Source organism: Sarcophilus harrisii, chromosome 2 (assembly GCF_902635505.1).
Source record: "Sarcophilus harrisii chromosome 2, mSarHar1.11, whole genome shotgun sequence".
Taxonomy (NCBI): Eukaryota; Metazoa; Chordata; class Mammalia; order Dasyuromorphia; family Dasyuridae; genus Sarcophilus; species Sarcophilus harrisii.
In genome coordinates, this window is record NC_045427.1 from 44,817,501 (window position 1) to 44,832,824 (window position 15,324).

The window sequence follows — 15,324 nt, forward strand, 5'->3', positions numbered from 1 at the left end:
AAGGTGTGGCTTTCTACCCAGCAGATTTATGGGGCTCAGAGTTACTCTCATGTTAGGAAAAAATTCAAACTGGGCAGCAGTTGCATCTCAAAGCCATCCAGCATTGGAAGGCAGACTTCATATTCCAGAGGGGCTTTGGAAGAACCACTTGGAAGCTCCCTTCCTCTTCTTAGGACTGGAGGCTTCTGGCCAAATACAGTCCTATTCAATGATAATGCACTAACCTACAGCTGGCGGGCCAGCTGGGGCAGGAGCCACGATTCAGCATCATCGATAAAAGGCTTTTTTTTTTTTTTTTAAACTGTCATTATGAAAAATTTCCCTAGAGTTATCCTCTGTCTTGGTGAGATAATATTTTTGAATCTATCAAAAGACATATTATTCAATCAGAGTACTAATCAATTCCTATCAGCTTTCCTCCTTCTGGCTTGTTTCAAGGGCTCCGATATATAGCGCAGGTCACTCTAAAATCTACCAGAATTCACTGCTCTCACAGCATAAGTGGGGACATTGCATTGATGTGGAAAAAAGTACTTTCCTCTAAGTCAGCATTCTTAATTTCACCAACCAAATCTCAGTTACTCAATAGTAGTGTAGGAAGGACAGACAGTTCATTGAGTTTATCATAAACTCTAGGAATAGGTGGTTTTACTCAGACCCTGATCCAAGCCCTCATTCTAACAAGTGGAATCTAGAATTCCCAAACCCCTCTTCTGCTTAGGAAGAGTTTAACTATTCCTGATCTGGGTCAGTGAGAATTGCATATTTAAGAAGAGAGAATTATTTCTAGAGACTCTCTTCTTAATACACACACACACACACACACACACACACACACACACAAACACACACACGCACACACACACGCCATCCCCACCCCAGCCTGCTTCCTTCCTTTGCAGCACAAGTACCTGCATCCCGGGACTCTTTCTTCCCCTTCCCAGAGTCTACCCTTAGAAAAAGACAAATTCATTCATACTAAGTTGTCAAAGATTAATAAGGATCATGGTACTAACCATTTTACTTCTGTTTTTTCTGTTCTCAAAAATGTGGTCTGCCAAGATCCTTGGAAGGGTCCCAAGGTTAAAATGAGTTTCATAATAATAATAGTAATAATAATGTTAAGCTCTTTGGGGTCCTCAGTAATTTTTAAGAGTGCAAAGGGGTGTTGAGATCTCAAAGTTTGAGAATTACTGCTTTAGCAGAACAAAACTTATTGCCAAAGGAAAGATTAATTTAAAAAGTTCAGGACTCTGTAAGAAGGCCAGTGGGAGAAGGTTCCCTTTACTCCTGACACAGGAGCATAAGACTTGCAGAACAAGACTTTAGCTAGCACCTAGTCCAAGCTTTTTGAATTCTACTTTCTATGTTCTAGCTTTGGGCTTTTTTTTTGGGGGGGGGTTCCCACCGAAGAGAAGAGGAAGTTTGGGGGAGAGAAGTTGGGGAAATTTAAAAACAGGATCAGAGCAGTTAAAGGACTTTGGAAAATAAGAAACATCATACAAATACAAGGTATTATTATCTCCAGAAAGCTTTTAGCTCAATTTGTGGAACAAAAGTGCATGTGTAGCCTCCAGGCTACCAAGAACCAAAGAATTTATTCTAACCCATAGCTAGAAGGGTAACAGGTGAGCTTTTGAATGCTTTCATGATCACTTTCAACTAGGAATAGGCTGTCCTAACAGTGGATTCAAGTCTGGGTGATTAACAAGTTGGCAACATAATGAATGGGACTAGAAAGAATAAGGGCATAGAATTGAGGGGACTAGAGTTCTGCACATGGGACTTGGAGAAAGTCATTCTTCTAGGGCTTCATTTGCCCTTATTTGTGAAATGGAGAGTTTGGACAAATTGATCAAAGATCTCCATCAAATATCCACTTTGTGCCTAGTAGAGAGGCATTGTAGTCTAATGAACAGAGTACCACACTTGATTCCTAGGAAGACCTGTTCCTAACTGTGTGATCATGGAATAAATTACTTAACAGCATTGTTCACTCTCCAAGAGGACCGTGCCATCAGGGAGGTGAGCCAGGGCATGCAAGTGAATTGGATTTAAGTGAGGGAGGCTGTGCAGACACCAGTCTTTCTTTCCCCTTTGTAGCCATCTGGATCTAGTGTCAAGATCTGGATGACTGGAGATGGTCCTACTTTGCCTCAAGCAAATCCCAAAGATCTAGCCACTAAGAAACAGATGTAGAAATCTTTGGTTTATGTTCCTAATAGAGGACTAAGGGTTCTGATGAAAAAAAAAAAAAAAAAAACAAAAACCCAAAAACAAAACACTTGGAATCCTATTCCATTAACTAAATAAGCAGCTTCTTTCTTCTAAATGATCCAAACAGATCCTGCTGTTGTTTCCTTCTCAAAAAGGCTAGCCTATGAGGCATTTTCAGATTGGATTAGGTTGGGGCAAAGCTGTTCCTAGGATTCCTCCAGAATCCCAGCAGGGGGATTTAGGAGAAGTTAAGGATAAAGAGAAGTGAATTCAGCTTATTGGCTGGACAAGTCTTTGTTTTATTATAAAGCTGTTTTCTTGGCAGCTGGTGCTCATTTCACCGCCATAAACCAGACAATTAAGAATACTGTATTTCCTCAAAAGGTATAAAATGCCTGATGTGATCGGGAGGTTCTCACCAGCTCAAACCTCTCCCTCCCTCTATAAGCCAAGTGTGAAATGTACACCTAAATTCCCCTTGGTCTTTCTCTTTGTCCTCCTAGCATAGCCTGAAACTCTGTTTGAGGAGGTGACAAGTCTTCCAAATCCTTCCTGAAGATAAGGAGGGAGATAAAGCACAGACTTCTATTAGGAGATTCCATTAAGAGATTCCAGCACACTCCTGGGCACTTCTATGGACACACACACACAAACACAAACACAGAAAGGACCCAAGCTGCAGTTCGGAACAGGGATTTGGCAAAGCCTTAGACTGGTTAGCAATAAAGCTTCCATGGGGAGCCGGAATTTGATTTGGGACGTTGCCCAAGTTAACATTTTACAGGTTGGCGTGGTTACAGTTTGTTAGCCAGCCAGTAATAAGCCTGCACTCAAGAATTCAAAGTTTATGAGGCATGGCCTCTTAATGCTTTTCCTCTGGACCCCACAGCGGAGGGTTTAGGGAACTTTTCTAGCAAGGGTGTTAATTGTTCTGACAATCTGCTAACTTATTTAGGGAAAGCTTTTGCAAAGACTCAAAAGGCTTGCAGTTGGACGTTTAGAAGACAAAGGATATGTTCATTCTGATCTCTCCCTACATATGGCACCCACAAAATCCAGTCATATTTTAGCTGCTTTGCTATTGTGTGACCTTGAGTGGTCTGGACCTCAATTTGCTCTCCAGTAAAATGGGAATACAGCTTGCCAACCACTACCTCAACCAAACTCGGCATTGTTATGGGAGAAGCAGTTGTCGAACCTTCAGAATTGTGATTTATTGTTAAAATGAAGGAACTGCAGGTGCTAGGCAGTTTCTGAAGACAAGCTTTCTCCAGTTTTTTGGAACCTAGGAAAATCCTATGCAAGTTGCTTCTCTGGAACAAGGTATAGGAAGGGAGAGACAGGAAGGCGATGTGGTGTCATAATAAGATCTCTAGCTCTAGAATCAACTGAGCTGGATTGAAATCCCAACTGTGCCACTTACTGTGATATTGGTCAAGTTACCAGCTTAGAGGTTTCTTTCTCTGTCAAATAAGACAGTTGGCTCCAAGATCCCTTTCAGCTCTAAATCTATGAATACAAATTTAACTAGATCCAAAAGAAGCTGACGCCACAAATCCAAATCAGAAGCAAGAACAACTTCAATTCTCTGGTGATTTGAGGGTTTCACACTTCTCACTGGCTCTCTCAGTATCCAGAGATGACCTCTCCTAGGTCCACAAGTTTTCTTCCATCTCTCAATTCTAGCTTTGTAAGGGTGACCCAGTGATTATAGGGAGGTCAAAAGTGTTCTTTGATCTCCAGTTCTTTACATTAACCTCTTTTACGAGGCAAACCCTCCCCAGAAACCTTCCAGACCCTTTGTTATTTACATAACATGACCAAACTAAAGTGACTAAAGGGGTCTGCTGGGTGAGTAATTGCTCACTCCGGGACCAGAGAGAGGTGTCCTATTGCAAAAAGTTTCCAGGGATGGTTTTGGGCGAAAAGTCACTCCAGCAAGAGAAGGGTTAAAAGTGCATTCCAGCTGCTGGGGAAGGGGGGGGGGTGCAGAGAGCAGAAACAGACCTCTTCTGTTTCAAACACAATGCACATTTCACAAAGCCCCGGCCCCCATTTGTGGCAATTAGGAGCCTAGTAGGGGAGCCTGGCTGTGCTCATCCCCACACCTGCACTTTGGGTCTGCGCCCGCCCCTGGAGGCTGCGAAAGGAATGTTGGGCAGAGCTGCCCGAGCCAGACCCCGAGGGCGAAGCAAAGATAAACCGTTTCCTTTCCCTAGGATCAAAGCCCGAGGAGGTTCAGCTCAGGCCCACGCCAGGCTATGCTGGGCTAGCGCCAATGCCTGGAAGACCTACCCAGAGATGGGGGGTGGGGTGGGGAGCTTACGGGGGCCGGGAAGAGAGGGCACAGACCTTGCAAGCTGGTAGGGGCACGGAGCAAAGGAAGCAGCCTGGCGGCCCCGAGCTGTTCCCCTCGTTGGGGGAGAAAGGCAGGGCCTGCGGGGTCCAACAGTCAGGCTCCAGTGTCCCCACTGTGGGGGGCGGGGAGAGCTGGGCCAGAGACTACTTTCTCTAAGGTCTGGCTCTCGCTCCCCTCCCTCCCCCCAAGCCTGAGCAGCAGAGGGGGCAGGAAGGGGCTGACAGCAGCCACCTCCCAGGGGCGGAGTCCCGGCTTTGTCCGGGACAAGAGAGAAGAGTCAACGCTGGTGTTCTTTCCTTACCCCCCCATCCCTGGGGCACCTGTGCCAGGTGTAAAGGGGGTCCCACTCACTCCCTGCCTCTCCTCTGCCCCTGCCCAGCCTCTGACTGAGTCTGGTGGAGGTCCGGGGGTCAGTCCTGGTGTGGATCAAGGCGGGTGGGGGTGTCTTACCTTGCCCCAACTCCTGGCCCGGCTCCAGAGCCGTTTTTCCAACAGAGAAGGTGACCTCGGGCTCCCCGAATACCTCCCGGCATGGCTCGGACTCCGCGCGAAGAAGTCCGCAAAACTGTTTGGGGGAAGGGCAGAAATTAGAGCCCGACCCAGGCTCCCCCGAAATATATTTCCCATCCAGCCCCCGGCCTCTTCCCCTTCCCTCCGCTCTCCCTTTTGAGTTGCCCCCTAACTCGCAGAGGTCCCCGGTCTTCCCAGTCTCCCGCGGATTCTGGGGAGCCCCCGACCCCAGCCTCGCTCCGAACACTGCTTCCGAAGGCGCCGGGCGCCTCGAGGGGGAGGCCCTCCAACCCACGAGGGAAGAGCCTCCCCAAGTCGGGCCAAGGGGCAGCAGCTTTCTTTACCTGGAGGAGGACCGGGAGGAAGCAAGCCGGGGCGAGGAGCCTCATGGTGCGAGGGAGGAGGCGGGAAGGGCGCTCCGCAGCTACCCCGAGGGCTCAGATCCCAGGCTCTGCTCGGCTCCGAGCCCCGCGGAGGAGTCAGGCTGCGCGCCCCGCCGCGAGCTCCAGCTCTCAGCACCAGCCAGGGAGGAGGGAGAAGGAGGGAACCAGGTAAGCGCCCAAGCGCGTGGTGATTGGCCCAGCCCCGCGAGGCCCCGCCCCTACTCACTGGAGGGGCCCGCAGGTGGGGCCCCAGCTTGCGGGTTGGGCTGCGGAGCAGAGGCCGCCACCTGGGTCCCCTGGGACTGGAGCGGGATGCTCGGCCTTTCCCCTGATCCCCCGCAGCCTCGACTGCTAAACCCGGGGGAGACGGCTGGGATGAGAGAGGAGGGAGGAGAGCTGGGCTGGGCGACGGAGCAGACTCCTGCATCCCGCGCCGGCGGCGGGGATTCTCCGGTGTCCCTCGGCGGCGTAGCCATTCTGGGCTCCGAGGAGGCACCGGCTTGTACTCAGCCCCCAGCCCGCACATCCCCTCCCACTTCCAAACTGAAAGTCCCCGGCTCCCCAGCGCCCCAGCCCCCGAGGTGAGGTCAGAGTAACACCGCGCCGGGCTTACGGTCACCGGGGAAGCCACTGAATTTCACCCCTTCCACCCTACACTGGGGTAAACTGAGGCTCACGGAGACGGACGTTGCCCGTGGTCACATGGCTAGTTAATGGGCTAGAAAGGCTGCTGCTGAATGAAGCGAGCAGAAGCAGGAGAACAGGATGCCCCAAAGCGGCAAGATTGCCTCATGATCAGCGGATAGATTTGGGCTCTTCTCAGCAATAAGGTGATCCAAGGCCATTCCAAGAGACGGGATGGAAAATGCTATCCGCATCCAGACAGACAGCTATAGAGACCGAATGTGAATCAAAGCGTGCTATTTTCTATTTTCTTTGTTCGTTTCTTCCCTTTTGTTCTGATTTTTTTTTTCACAACCTAATATGGACATATGTTTGAAATGATTGTTTGTATATGTACACCCTATCTCAGATTGCTTGCTGTCTTGGAAAGAGGGGAGGTAAGAGAGGGAGGGAGAAAAACATTTGGAACTCAAAATCTTGCAAAAACGAATGTTAAGAACTATCTTTACATATAGTTGGAAAAAATAAAATAATTAAGCAAAAAGATTTTTAATAGCAGAGAAGGGATTAGAATCTAGGCCTCCTGGCTTCAAAACCAGTATTCTTTTGATTGGAGAATGGTTGAACAAGCTATGACATATGAATAGAAGGAATTTGATGTGTTATAAGAAATTGTAAAGGGAAGGTTTCAGAGAGTGAAGAGAGCAGAATCAGAGCAATCTAGCTAGTTACAACGATTGGAGGGGACCTAAGAGGGGACCCATCTGGATCAATCATGATTTCCAAAGTATGATGAAGCATATTGCCTCCCTCCTGCCAGAGAAATGATAGACTTAAGATGTGCACATAAATAGATATTTTCAGACATGATCAGTGTGGGAATTTGTTTTGGTGGACTATGCATATTAATTTACAAGGGTTTTATTTTTTCTTTTTTTCAGTAGGGGAGGGGAAAGGGAAAAGAAGAAGGAATCAGGATTGCAAAACAAACAAAAAAGAAAGGAAGAAAAGAGGGTCATTGAAGCTTTTTTTTTTTTTTTTTTTTTTTTTTGCTAAACTGCACAGGAGAAAACAGAAGTCCAGAAAGGATCACAGATGAACAGCACAGATTTAAAAGTTATATATTGAATTTAGATTATGAATTATTTATGAGTTTTATATTCGTATTTATATTAGATATTTTAAAAGAAAAACAAACTATGTAATAGGGATTTCTAGTTTGACTTACAACCTTCCTTTTCAGTTTATTATGGCTATAGAACTCCTAATTTTATTTGCTGTTAGGGAGAGAAGTTTTATTTTAAAAAATAAAATAAATCAATTAGATTCCCAGTGTTGGATTTGATCTTTATTCAGTCATTTGCTATCCGCGTGATCTACAAGTTGCATCACTTTTTTGGGCTTCAGTTTCCTCATTCTTAAAATAAGAGGGTCACTTTCAGTTCTAAAATTCCTTTAACTACTAAGAATGTCGTGGTTAGGATTGTAGGAAACTCCCTTTCCTAAATGAGTGAAGAGAGTAGTAAAAGGAGGGGGAGGTTGCCTTTTGCTCCTGTTCCCTGCCACCCCCTCATCTTTAAAATGGGGAGTTCTCATTATATTCATTCAACAAGCATTTACTATGTGGTAAGCTGGAGGTAGCTATAGCAGGATCCATGCCCTCATTGTTCAGTTGTTTCAGTCCGACTCTTCCTGGAGATATTTTGGGCTTGGGCTTGTGTGTGTGTGTGTGTGTGTGTGTGTGTGTGTGTACGTAAAGATACTGGAGTATCAGGAGGTAGAAAAGGGGAAAAGCTAGTCCCTCATCTATATTGCTCTCTGGGGGAAGAGTTTGAAAGTATTGGCTCACCTAAGTTTTTTGGTTATCTGTATATTTAACCTTATATTTTTCCATTTTATTTTTCACTGAACAAGCATGTAGTTGTTGTTTTTTTTTTTTTTTTTACCTCCCTCTCCCTCTCCAATTTAAGAGAAAAAAATAAAAACAAAGCCTTTGAAACAAATATGTATGTCCAAGCAAGACAAATTCCCACATGGCTCATGTCCCAAAGTGTGTCTTTATTCTGCACCCTAAATCCACCACCTCTTTGTCAGGAGGAGGATAGCATGCTTTATCCCTGGTACTCTTTTTGGAATAAATCCTGATTGGCCCAATATTGCATAGATCAGCTGTAGATTTAAACAGCATGGAGGTGGAATAGTATATAGAATGCTAGACTGGAGAGTCAAAACATTCTAATCCTTCCTAATATTCTTACTGACTGTGACCCTAGACAAGTCCCTTCAATTTCCTCCTCAGTAAAATGGGGATAATAATAGCACCTACTCTGAATGAGTTAATCTATATAACATATTTTGCCAACCTTAAGACCCTATAGAAATGTTTATTTTCCTCATTTCCTTCTAATCCCACCTAAATTCCCTCCTTCTGCAAAAAGCCTTTAGTGCTCCTTAATCTCAGTGTCTTACTTTGAGATTACCCCCAATTTATGTTATACAACTTGTTTGTACATGGTTGGTCATAAATCGTCTTTCTCCTTAGACTGTGAGCTCCTGGAGAAAAGGGATTACTTTGATTTTCTTTGTATTCCCAGTGCCTACCATATTTTGTTGCTGAGTCATGTCTGACAGCTCTTGACCTCATTTGGAGTTTTCTTGGCAAAGATAATGGAGGGATTTCCTTCTCCAGCTCATTTTACAGATAAGGAAATCGAGGCAAATAGGGTTAAGTAACTTGATCAGAAGTCACACAGCTAGTTAAGTGTCTGAGACTGGGAAATGAGTTTTCCTTCCCCCAGGCAGGGCACTCTATGCTTTGGGCCACCTGGCTGCTTGTCTAGTAGGTGCTTAATAAATGAGAATTGAATGACTGCCTGGAGTTGGAAGGGTAATAGGGACCTTAGTTTCCCTGCTTTCACTTGACTCAAGCCAATCAAACAATAAACATATATTAAGAGCCTACGAAGTGTAGGGCATTGGGCTAAGAAAGTGTTGGAGACAGACCAGGGAAAAAGCTAGCCTTGCCCTCAAGGAGTTTACAATCTAATGAAGGAATTTACAGCATAATGCACTTTTAATCAGATCTCAATTTCTGTCCGAGGGCCTTTTCAGATGCCTCTGAACTGCTAATGCTTTCCTTTTCCAGCTCACTTTCAGCTAGTCTGTATATAATTCAAATTTGCACAAATAGAAAAATGCATCTATACAATTTGTCACTTCCCTTAGAATGTGAATCCTTTTAAAACAAGATTTGTGTTCTTGCCTTTCTTTGTATACCCGGTGCTTAGCCCAGTGCCTGGCACACAGTCAGCATTCAATAAATACTTGTTGAGTAAATGGAGACTTAACACATTGAAGCTTCTGTTTAAACACTTGTTAGTTAATTAAACGGATGCCAGTGTGAGGGAGGATTATAGAAGGGATCCCTAGAAAGCCGCTAGTTGAATTAGATGACCTTCAGGGTCTTCTCCAAATCCTGTTCTGGGCTTCTGAGAAGCCCAGGACAAAATAGGAGAAAGTACCACAAATCCTTGCTTCTGGGGAGCGGGTATAATTGGATGTTCGCAGGGAGTCTCATTAAATGCATGAAATTTGTGCAGGGTGTCTGAGCACAGAATGTAAAGGGAGCAGAAAACTTGTGTGCTTCCCATCCCCACCTGGGGGAAGTTTTATGAGCCAGAGAAAGATGTTAAATAAATGCAAAGCAGCCCCATACTCTCAAGTAGTCTTTCCCCAGGAGTAGGACCCCACTCCTTATTCTCTGCTTATTCCGGACCTGCCTCCGTCCTCTGGGGGGAGGTGCTGAAGCCATTAGCCAGATAGTTAAACATAAACTGAGCCTGGTGAAATAGCCATCATTAAGTAAACACCCTGCTGGAGAGAGATTCAGAGCTCTCATTTCCTCCCAGACACTTAGCATCCTTTCCAGCGGTCAGATGGGAGGTCCATTTAACACACCAATAAATTGAAAAATCACATTTTTGGCCACATCACTCCTTCCTCCATGCCTACCATCATCAGAAATCACACAACACATATGTCAATAAACATTTTATTAAGCACCTATTATGTTCCAAACACTGGGTTAAGTGCTGGAGCTACAAAAAGAGTTTAGTAAAAGAGAAAAACTGTACAAATAAGATCTATAGGAGAGGAATCGTACATAGTTGATAGGGGAAAGGTTCTAGCATTAAGAGAAGATTAGGAAAGGTTTCCTGTAGGTATAGGTTTTTTGGTTTTGTTTTGTTTTTTTAGTTTTTGTTTGTTTTAGTTTTGTTTTTTGTTTGTTTTGTTTTTTAGCGCACAGGAGGAGGGAGAGCATTCTAAGTATAGGACATAAACCAGAGAAAATGCCCACAGTCTGCAGACAGTGTCTTGTGTGAGGAACATAAAGAGACCAGTGTCTCTAATTCTCAGAGTAGTAGGGGTATGTAAGGTATATATATATGGGGACTAGGTTATGAAGGGCTTCAAATGCCCAAAAAAAGAGAGATGATGATTTTTTATTGAACCTGGAGATAATAGGGAGCCACAGAAGTTTACTGAAAAGGGAGTGACGTGGTTAGACCTGCATTTTAGGAAGATCATTTTGACAGCTGAGTGGAGGATGGATTAGAGTGAGAAGAGACTTGAAGTGGGGATAATTAATTACAAGTTATTATAGTAGTCCAGACATGAAATGATGAGGACCTGTAATGGGGTGATGGCAGTCAGAGGAAAGAAGGACACATTTAGAAGAGATGTTACAGAGGTAAAATCCATAGGACTTGGCAACAGATTGGAAGAGAGAGAGAGAGAGAGAGAGAGAGAGAGAGAGAGAGAGAGAGAGAGAGAGAGAGAGAGAGAGAGAGAGAGAGAGAGAGAAAGAGAGAGAGAGAGAGAGGAGTTGAGAATGATACACCTAGGGTATAGATTATATCCACCATAAAAGCTTTCAAGGATGGCATTGCCCTTCACAGTAATAGGGAAGTTTAGAAAGGAGGAGGGTTTGAGGGGAAAGATAGTGAGTTTAGTTTTGGACATGCTGAGTTTAAAATGTTTATGAGACATCTAATTTGAAATGTTAAATAAGCATTTAGTGATATGAAACTGGAGGTTAAGAGAGAGATTAGGGTTGGATAATTAGATCTGAGAATCATCAGCACAGAAATGACATATGAAGCCATGGGAACTGATGAAATAACCAAAGGAAATACTATAGGAGAAGAGAAGTCCCAAAATAAAGGTCTAGGTAACATCTAATTAGTGGGTAAGACCTGAATCAAGATCCAGCAAAGAAGACTGAGAAGGAATGGTCAGATGGGCAGGAGAAGAACCAGGAGGGAACAAGGTCACAAAATAGATAGATAAGCATCAAGAAGAAGAGAGTGATTGACAACAGCTGTAGAGAGGTCAGGAAGGATGCAGATTGAAGAAAAGCCATTAGATTGGGTAATTAAGAGATCAGAGGTAATGTTACAGAATGCTCTCCGTAAAGGGAGCAGAAAAATTGTCTGCTGACAAGCAGAGAGGAATTGCAGTTGAATGATAAGGTCAAGAGTCAGATTGCAGAGAATTAAGGAGAGGATGAGAGGAAAGAAAACGGTGGTAACTTGTAGGCAGCCTTTCTGGGTTGAGAAACAAAATAGAGAAGAGATATGGGACAGCTGGTGGGTGTGGAATGATCAGATTAAGGGTTTTTTTTTTTGTTAGTTTTTTTTTTTTAGGTTGGAGAAGACATGGATTCATTTATAGGCAGCAAGGAAGCATCCAGGAGACATCAAGAAATTAGAGGTCAGGTTGAGAGTGATTAGTTAGTTAGGATGATGGGAGGCAATCTACTAGAAAAGACAGGATGGAATGGGATCTCTCATATCTATAGAAGCATTTGCCTTGGCAAGGAGGACCATTTCTTTATTGAGACAGGGGTGAAGAAGATAGTGGCAAAAGATATCTAGGTAATGTGAGATCAGGAAGAAGACAGAAGAGGGATCACCAGCAAATGGCCTCAATTTTTTCAGTGAAATATGAGGAAAGGCTCCCAGCTGAGAGGGTGAACAAAGAGAGAATCATGAGAGATTTAAGGAAGGATAAAAAGACTTGTGGTGAATAGAAAATTTGTTAGTAGAAAAAGGATTGCCTTGACAATAGTGAGGGTGTAGGTGAGGTCGTATAATATACATCTACTGGGGTCTCAGTCAGCCTGATTTCATAGTGTTTCCAGCTCCATTCAGTGGCTCATGTGTAGGAGCAAAGGCAGTAATGATCCAAGCAAGATTGGAAGTACTATGTATGATGTGGCAGAGGACTCAAGAAAAGACAGTTTAGTGTTGAACTAGATCATCAAGGGGTCAAAATGAGAAAGAGAAGAGAGTGTAGTTAGTGCAGGGGGTTATGGCTTGAGAAAGAACTGAGGGGTCAAGGAAATGGAGGTCACAGTGCGATTGAAGAACAGGGTTTGAGGTAGCAAGGCAGAGAGTTGGAATAATAATTATGATCAGCCAAGGGAATGTCAGAATTTATGAACGTGGAAGTGGGGTATTTGTGAACCGTGTGACCACCTATATGAATATTATGGAATATTATTGTTCGGTAAGAAATGACCAGCAGGATGATTTTAGAAAGGCCTGGAGAGACTTATGTGAACTGATGCTGAGTGAAATGAGCAGGACCAGGAGATCATTATATACTTCAACAACAATACTATATGAGGATCAATTCTGATGGACGTGGCCCTCTCCAGCAATGAGATGAGTCAAATCAGTTCCAACAGAGCAGTAATGAACTGAACCAGTTACACCCAGCGAAAGAACTCTGGGAGATGACTATGAACCATTACATAGAATTCCCAATCCCTCTATTTTTGTCTGCCTGAATTTTTGATTTCCTGCACAGGTTAATTGTACACTATTTCAGAGTCCAGTTCTTTTTGTACAGCAAAATAACTATATGGACATGTATACATATATTGTATTTAACTTATACTCTAACATATTTAACATGTATTGGTCAATATGCCATCTGGGGGAGGGGGTGAGGAGAAGGAGGAGAAAAATTGGAACAAAAGATTTTGCAATTGTCAATGCTGAAAAATTACCCATGCATATAACTTGTAAATAAAAAGCTATAATAAAAAAAATTAGTGTGACCACCTTTGTATGTGGCAGAGATGGAATAGAAGTCATGGGAAATGAATATGTTGAAGAATTTAGATTAGGGTATTTGATGGAGTATCAATAAGTAAGGAGGTAAAATCAATAAATAAGGAGGTAAAAAGACTAAGGCACTGGACTCATTGAAGAAAAGGAAGACTGTCTTGGAAATCAATAACAGCTACCAGGATTTTTATTGGGTGATGTAAATTGAGTGAATCTCAAAGAGGAGAAGTTACTGATTGATGATGGTAGGAGGAAAACCTGGAAGTGGCAATAGTGGCAAGAATGAGTTGAGGGGAATGAGTGAAAGTATAGCCAATCTTGGAAAGGAGAACCACAGAATTTGTCCCATCAGGAGTTGGCAAGGTCTTGGTGAGAGCCCTTAGTCATGGCAGAAATTGGATTCAGGTCCAAGTCCTCTGTACCACACTACCTCTCATAAAACCCATTTTCTAAAGCACAGAATAGGGCTTCAGTTGTCCCACCCAGTAGGTAGGAGAGCCTATACTAACAAGATGAGCAATGCAGCACATCTGTGGAGGAGAAAAGTTCAGAGCAACATCGACATTTCCTAAGCATTTTGATCTGCAACTTTTCTAGGAAAGAGCACAGGAATGCTATAGGACACAGCAGAGATCTTTCCCGATCCTCTTGTGTATCATCTTCCTTCCTAGTATAAGGAGTATCTGAGAGCCCTTTGGACCAAGGGCTGGAATGGAATGTTTTCTAGGCAAATGATTTAATGATCAGCTCTTCCCTGGGCCATTGGTGGGGCGAATATATGGATCAGAATCAAAATCACGAATGACAACAAATCATTGCCCCCGAGAAACTGATAAATTAAAATTCAACAAATGTTTATTATGCAATTCCTCTGAATGTCATCAGGCTGAGTGCTTGGGATGCAAAGAGCAGGGATTCCCTCCAACCTCAGCCATGACTAGGGTGGGACCATCAGTGTAATGGTGCTACACTAGCACTAGAATTTAGAGTGCTCCAGAAATGACTAGTAATAACTAGAGTCTATCCATAAAATTTAAAAATTGATTTCCTGAGTTTTCCTATCCCTACCCACACATGGCTCCTGCCCTACCTGACCAAATAGATTATCAACTTTAAGACAGGGTCTGTCTTTTTCTTATGTGTAACCCTCCTGCTTAGCAAAGTGCCTGACACATGCTGCTGTTGTTATTCAGTTGTTTCAATGGTATCCAACATTTCCTGACCACATTTGGGATTTTCTTGGGAAAGGTACTGGAGCTTCTCCAGCTCATTTTACAGATGAGGAAACTGAGGTAAACAGGGTTAAGTGACTTGTCCAGGGTCACATTTGAACTCGGGTCCTCCTGATTTCAAGCCTGATGCCACTGCGCCACCTAAATGCCCCTTTGGCACATAGTGGATGCTTAATAAATGATTATTGGATTTCGAATTGAAATGACTCTGTGCTACATTGGGTGTGGTTGAGGACGGGCAGCAGGGATCATTTTCCCTTCATAACCGCTCCATCCTCGGCAGCAGCTGTTCCCTCAAAAAAGTAGGAACTTCAGTCATACCCCCTCCCCTATTACACTCAACTTGTTACTTTTGGCTCCACTTCCAGAAGTATAGACCCATTTATTTCTTCTTATTGTTTGAGACTCCTGTCTGTGTTCTAATGTAAATTCTCCATACTCTGCCTCTTCAATGTGCTATGTAAGCCTTCCTCTAATTCTCTTGACATTGTGAAGATAATAATGTTTCATGCTGGCTCCCTCATCGATTATCCCTTGTTCCTTTTACTGACATCCTTTCCTGGCAAATACTTCTCCAATGCTCTCCCTTTTGCTGATTCTCTTGAGCAGTTTTCTGGCAATGCATCAGAGCCTGCTTGTATCTGCCACTCACGTGTTCTTCCAACAACCCTTTGGGTGACCCCCAACTTTAATTCTTCAAAGACAATGGTATTTGATGGCCAGTATTCCTGGAAGAATAAGGATGTTAAAAAGGGGAGGTTTATATATCTGGGAAAGGCTTGGAGACATTAAGAACATGGCACTGTTCCCCATGGGCAATCCAGTCCACCATGCTTTTCCCATTAAATTCCTCACCCAACTTC

At 43.8% G+C, this 15,324-nt stretch overlaps 1 protein-coding gene across 1 annotated transcript in view; it reads right to left on the minus strand.

Annotated features, from left to right (window-relative positions):
* CDH3 (cadherin 3) overlaps positions 1 to 6,014 on the minus strand; it is a 47,891-nt gene extending 41,877 nt beyond the window's left edge. The window contains exons 1-2 of the mRNA XM_031950095.1: positions 5,431 to 6,014; positions 5,027 to 5,141 (exon numbers count right to left, since the gene is read on the minus strand). Of these exons, the coding sequence (XP_031805955.1) occupies positions 5,027 to 5,141; positions 5,431 to 5,475 (160 nt within the window). The 5' untranslated portion in view covers positions 5,476 to 6,014. The remainder of the gene's footprint in view (positions 1 to 5,026; positions 5,142 to 5,430) is intronic.
* Positions 6,015 to 15,324: the final 9,310 nt, after the last annotated feature.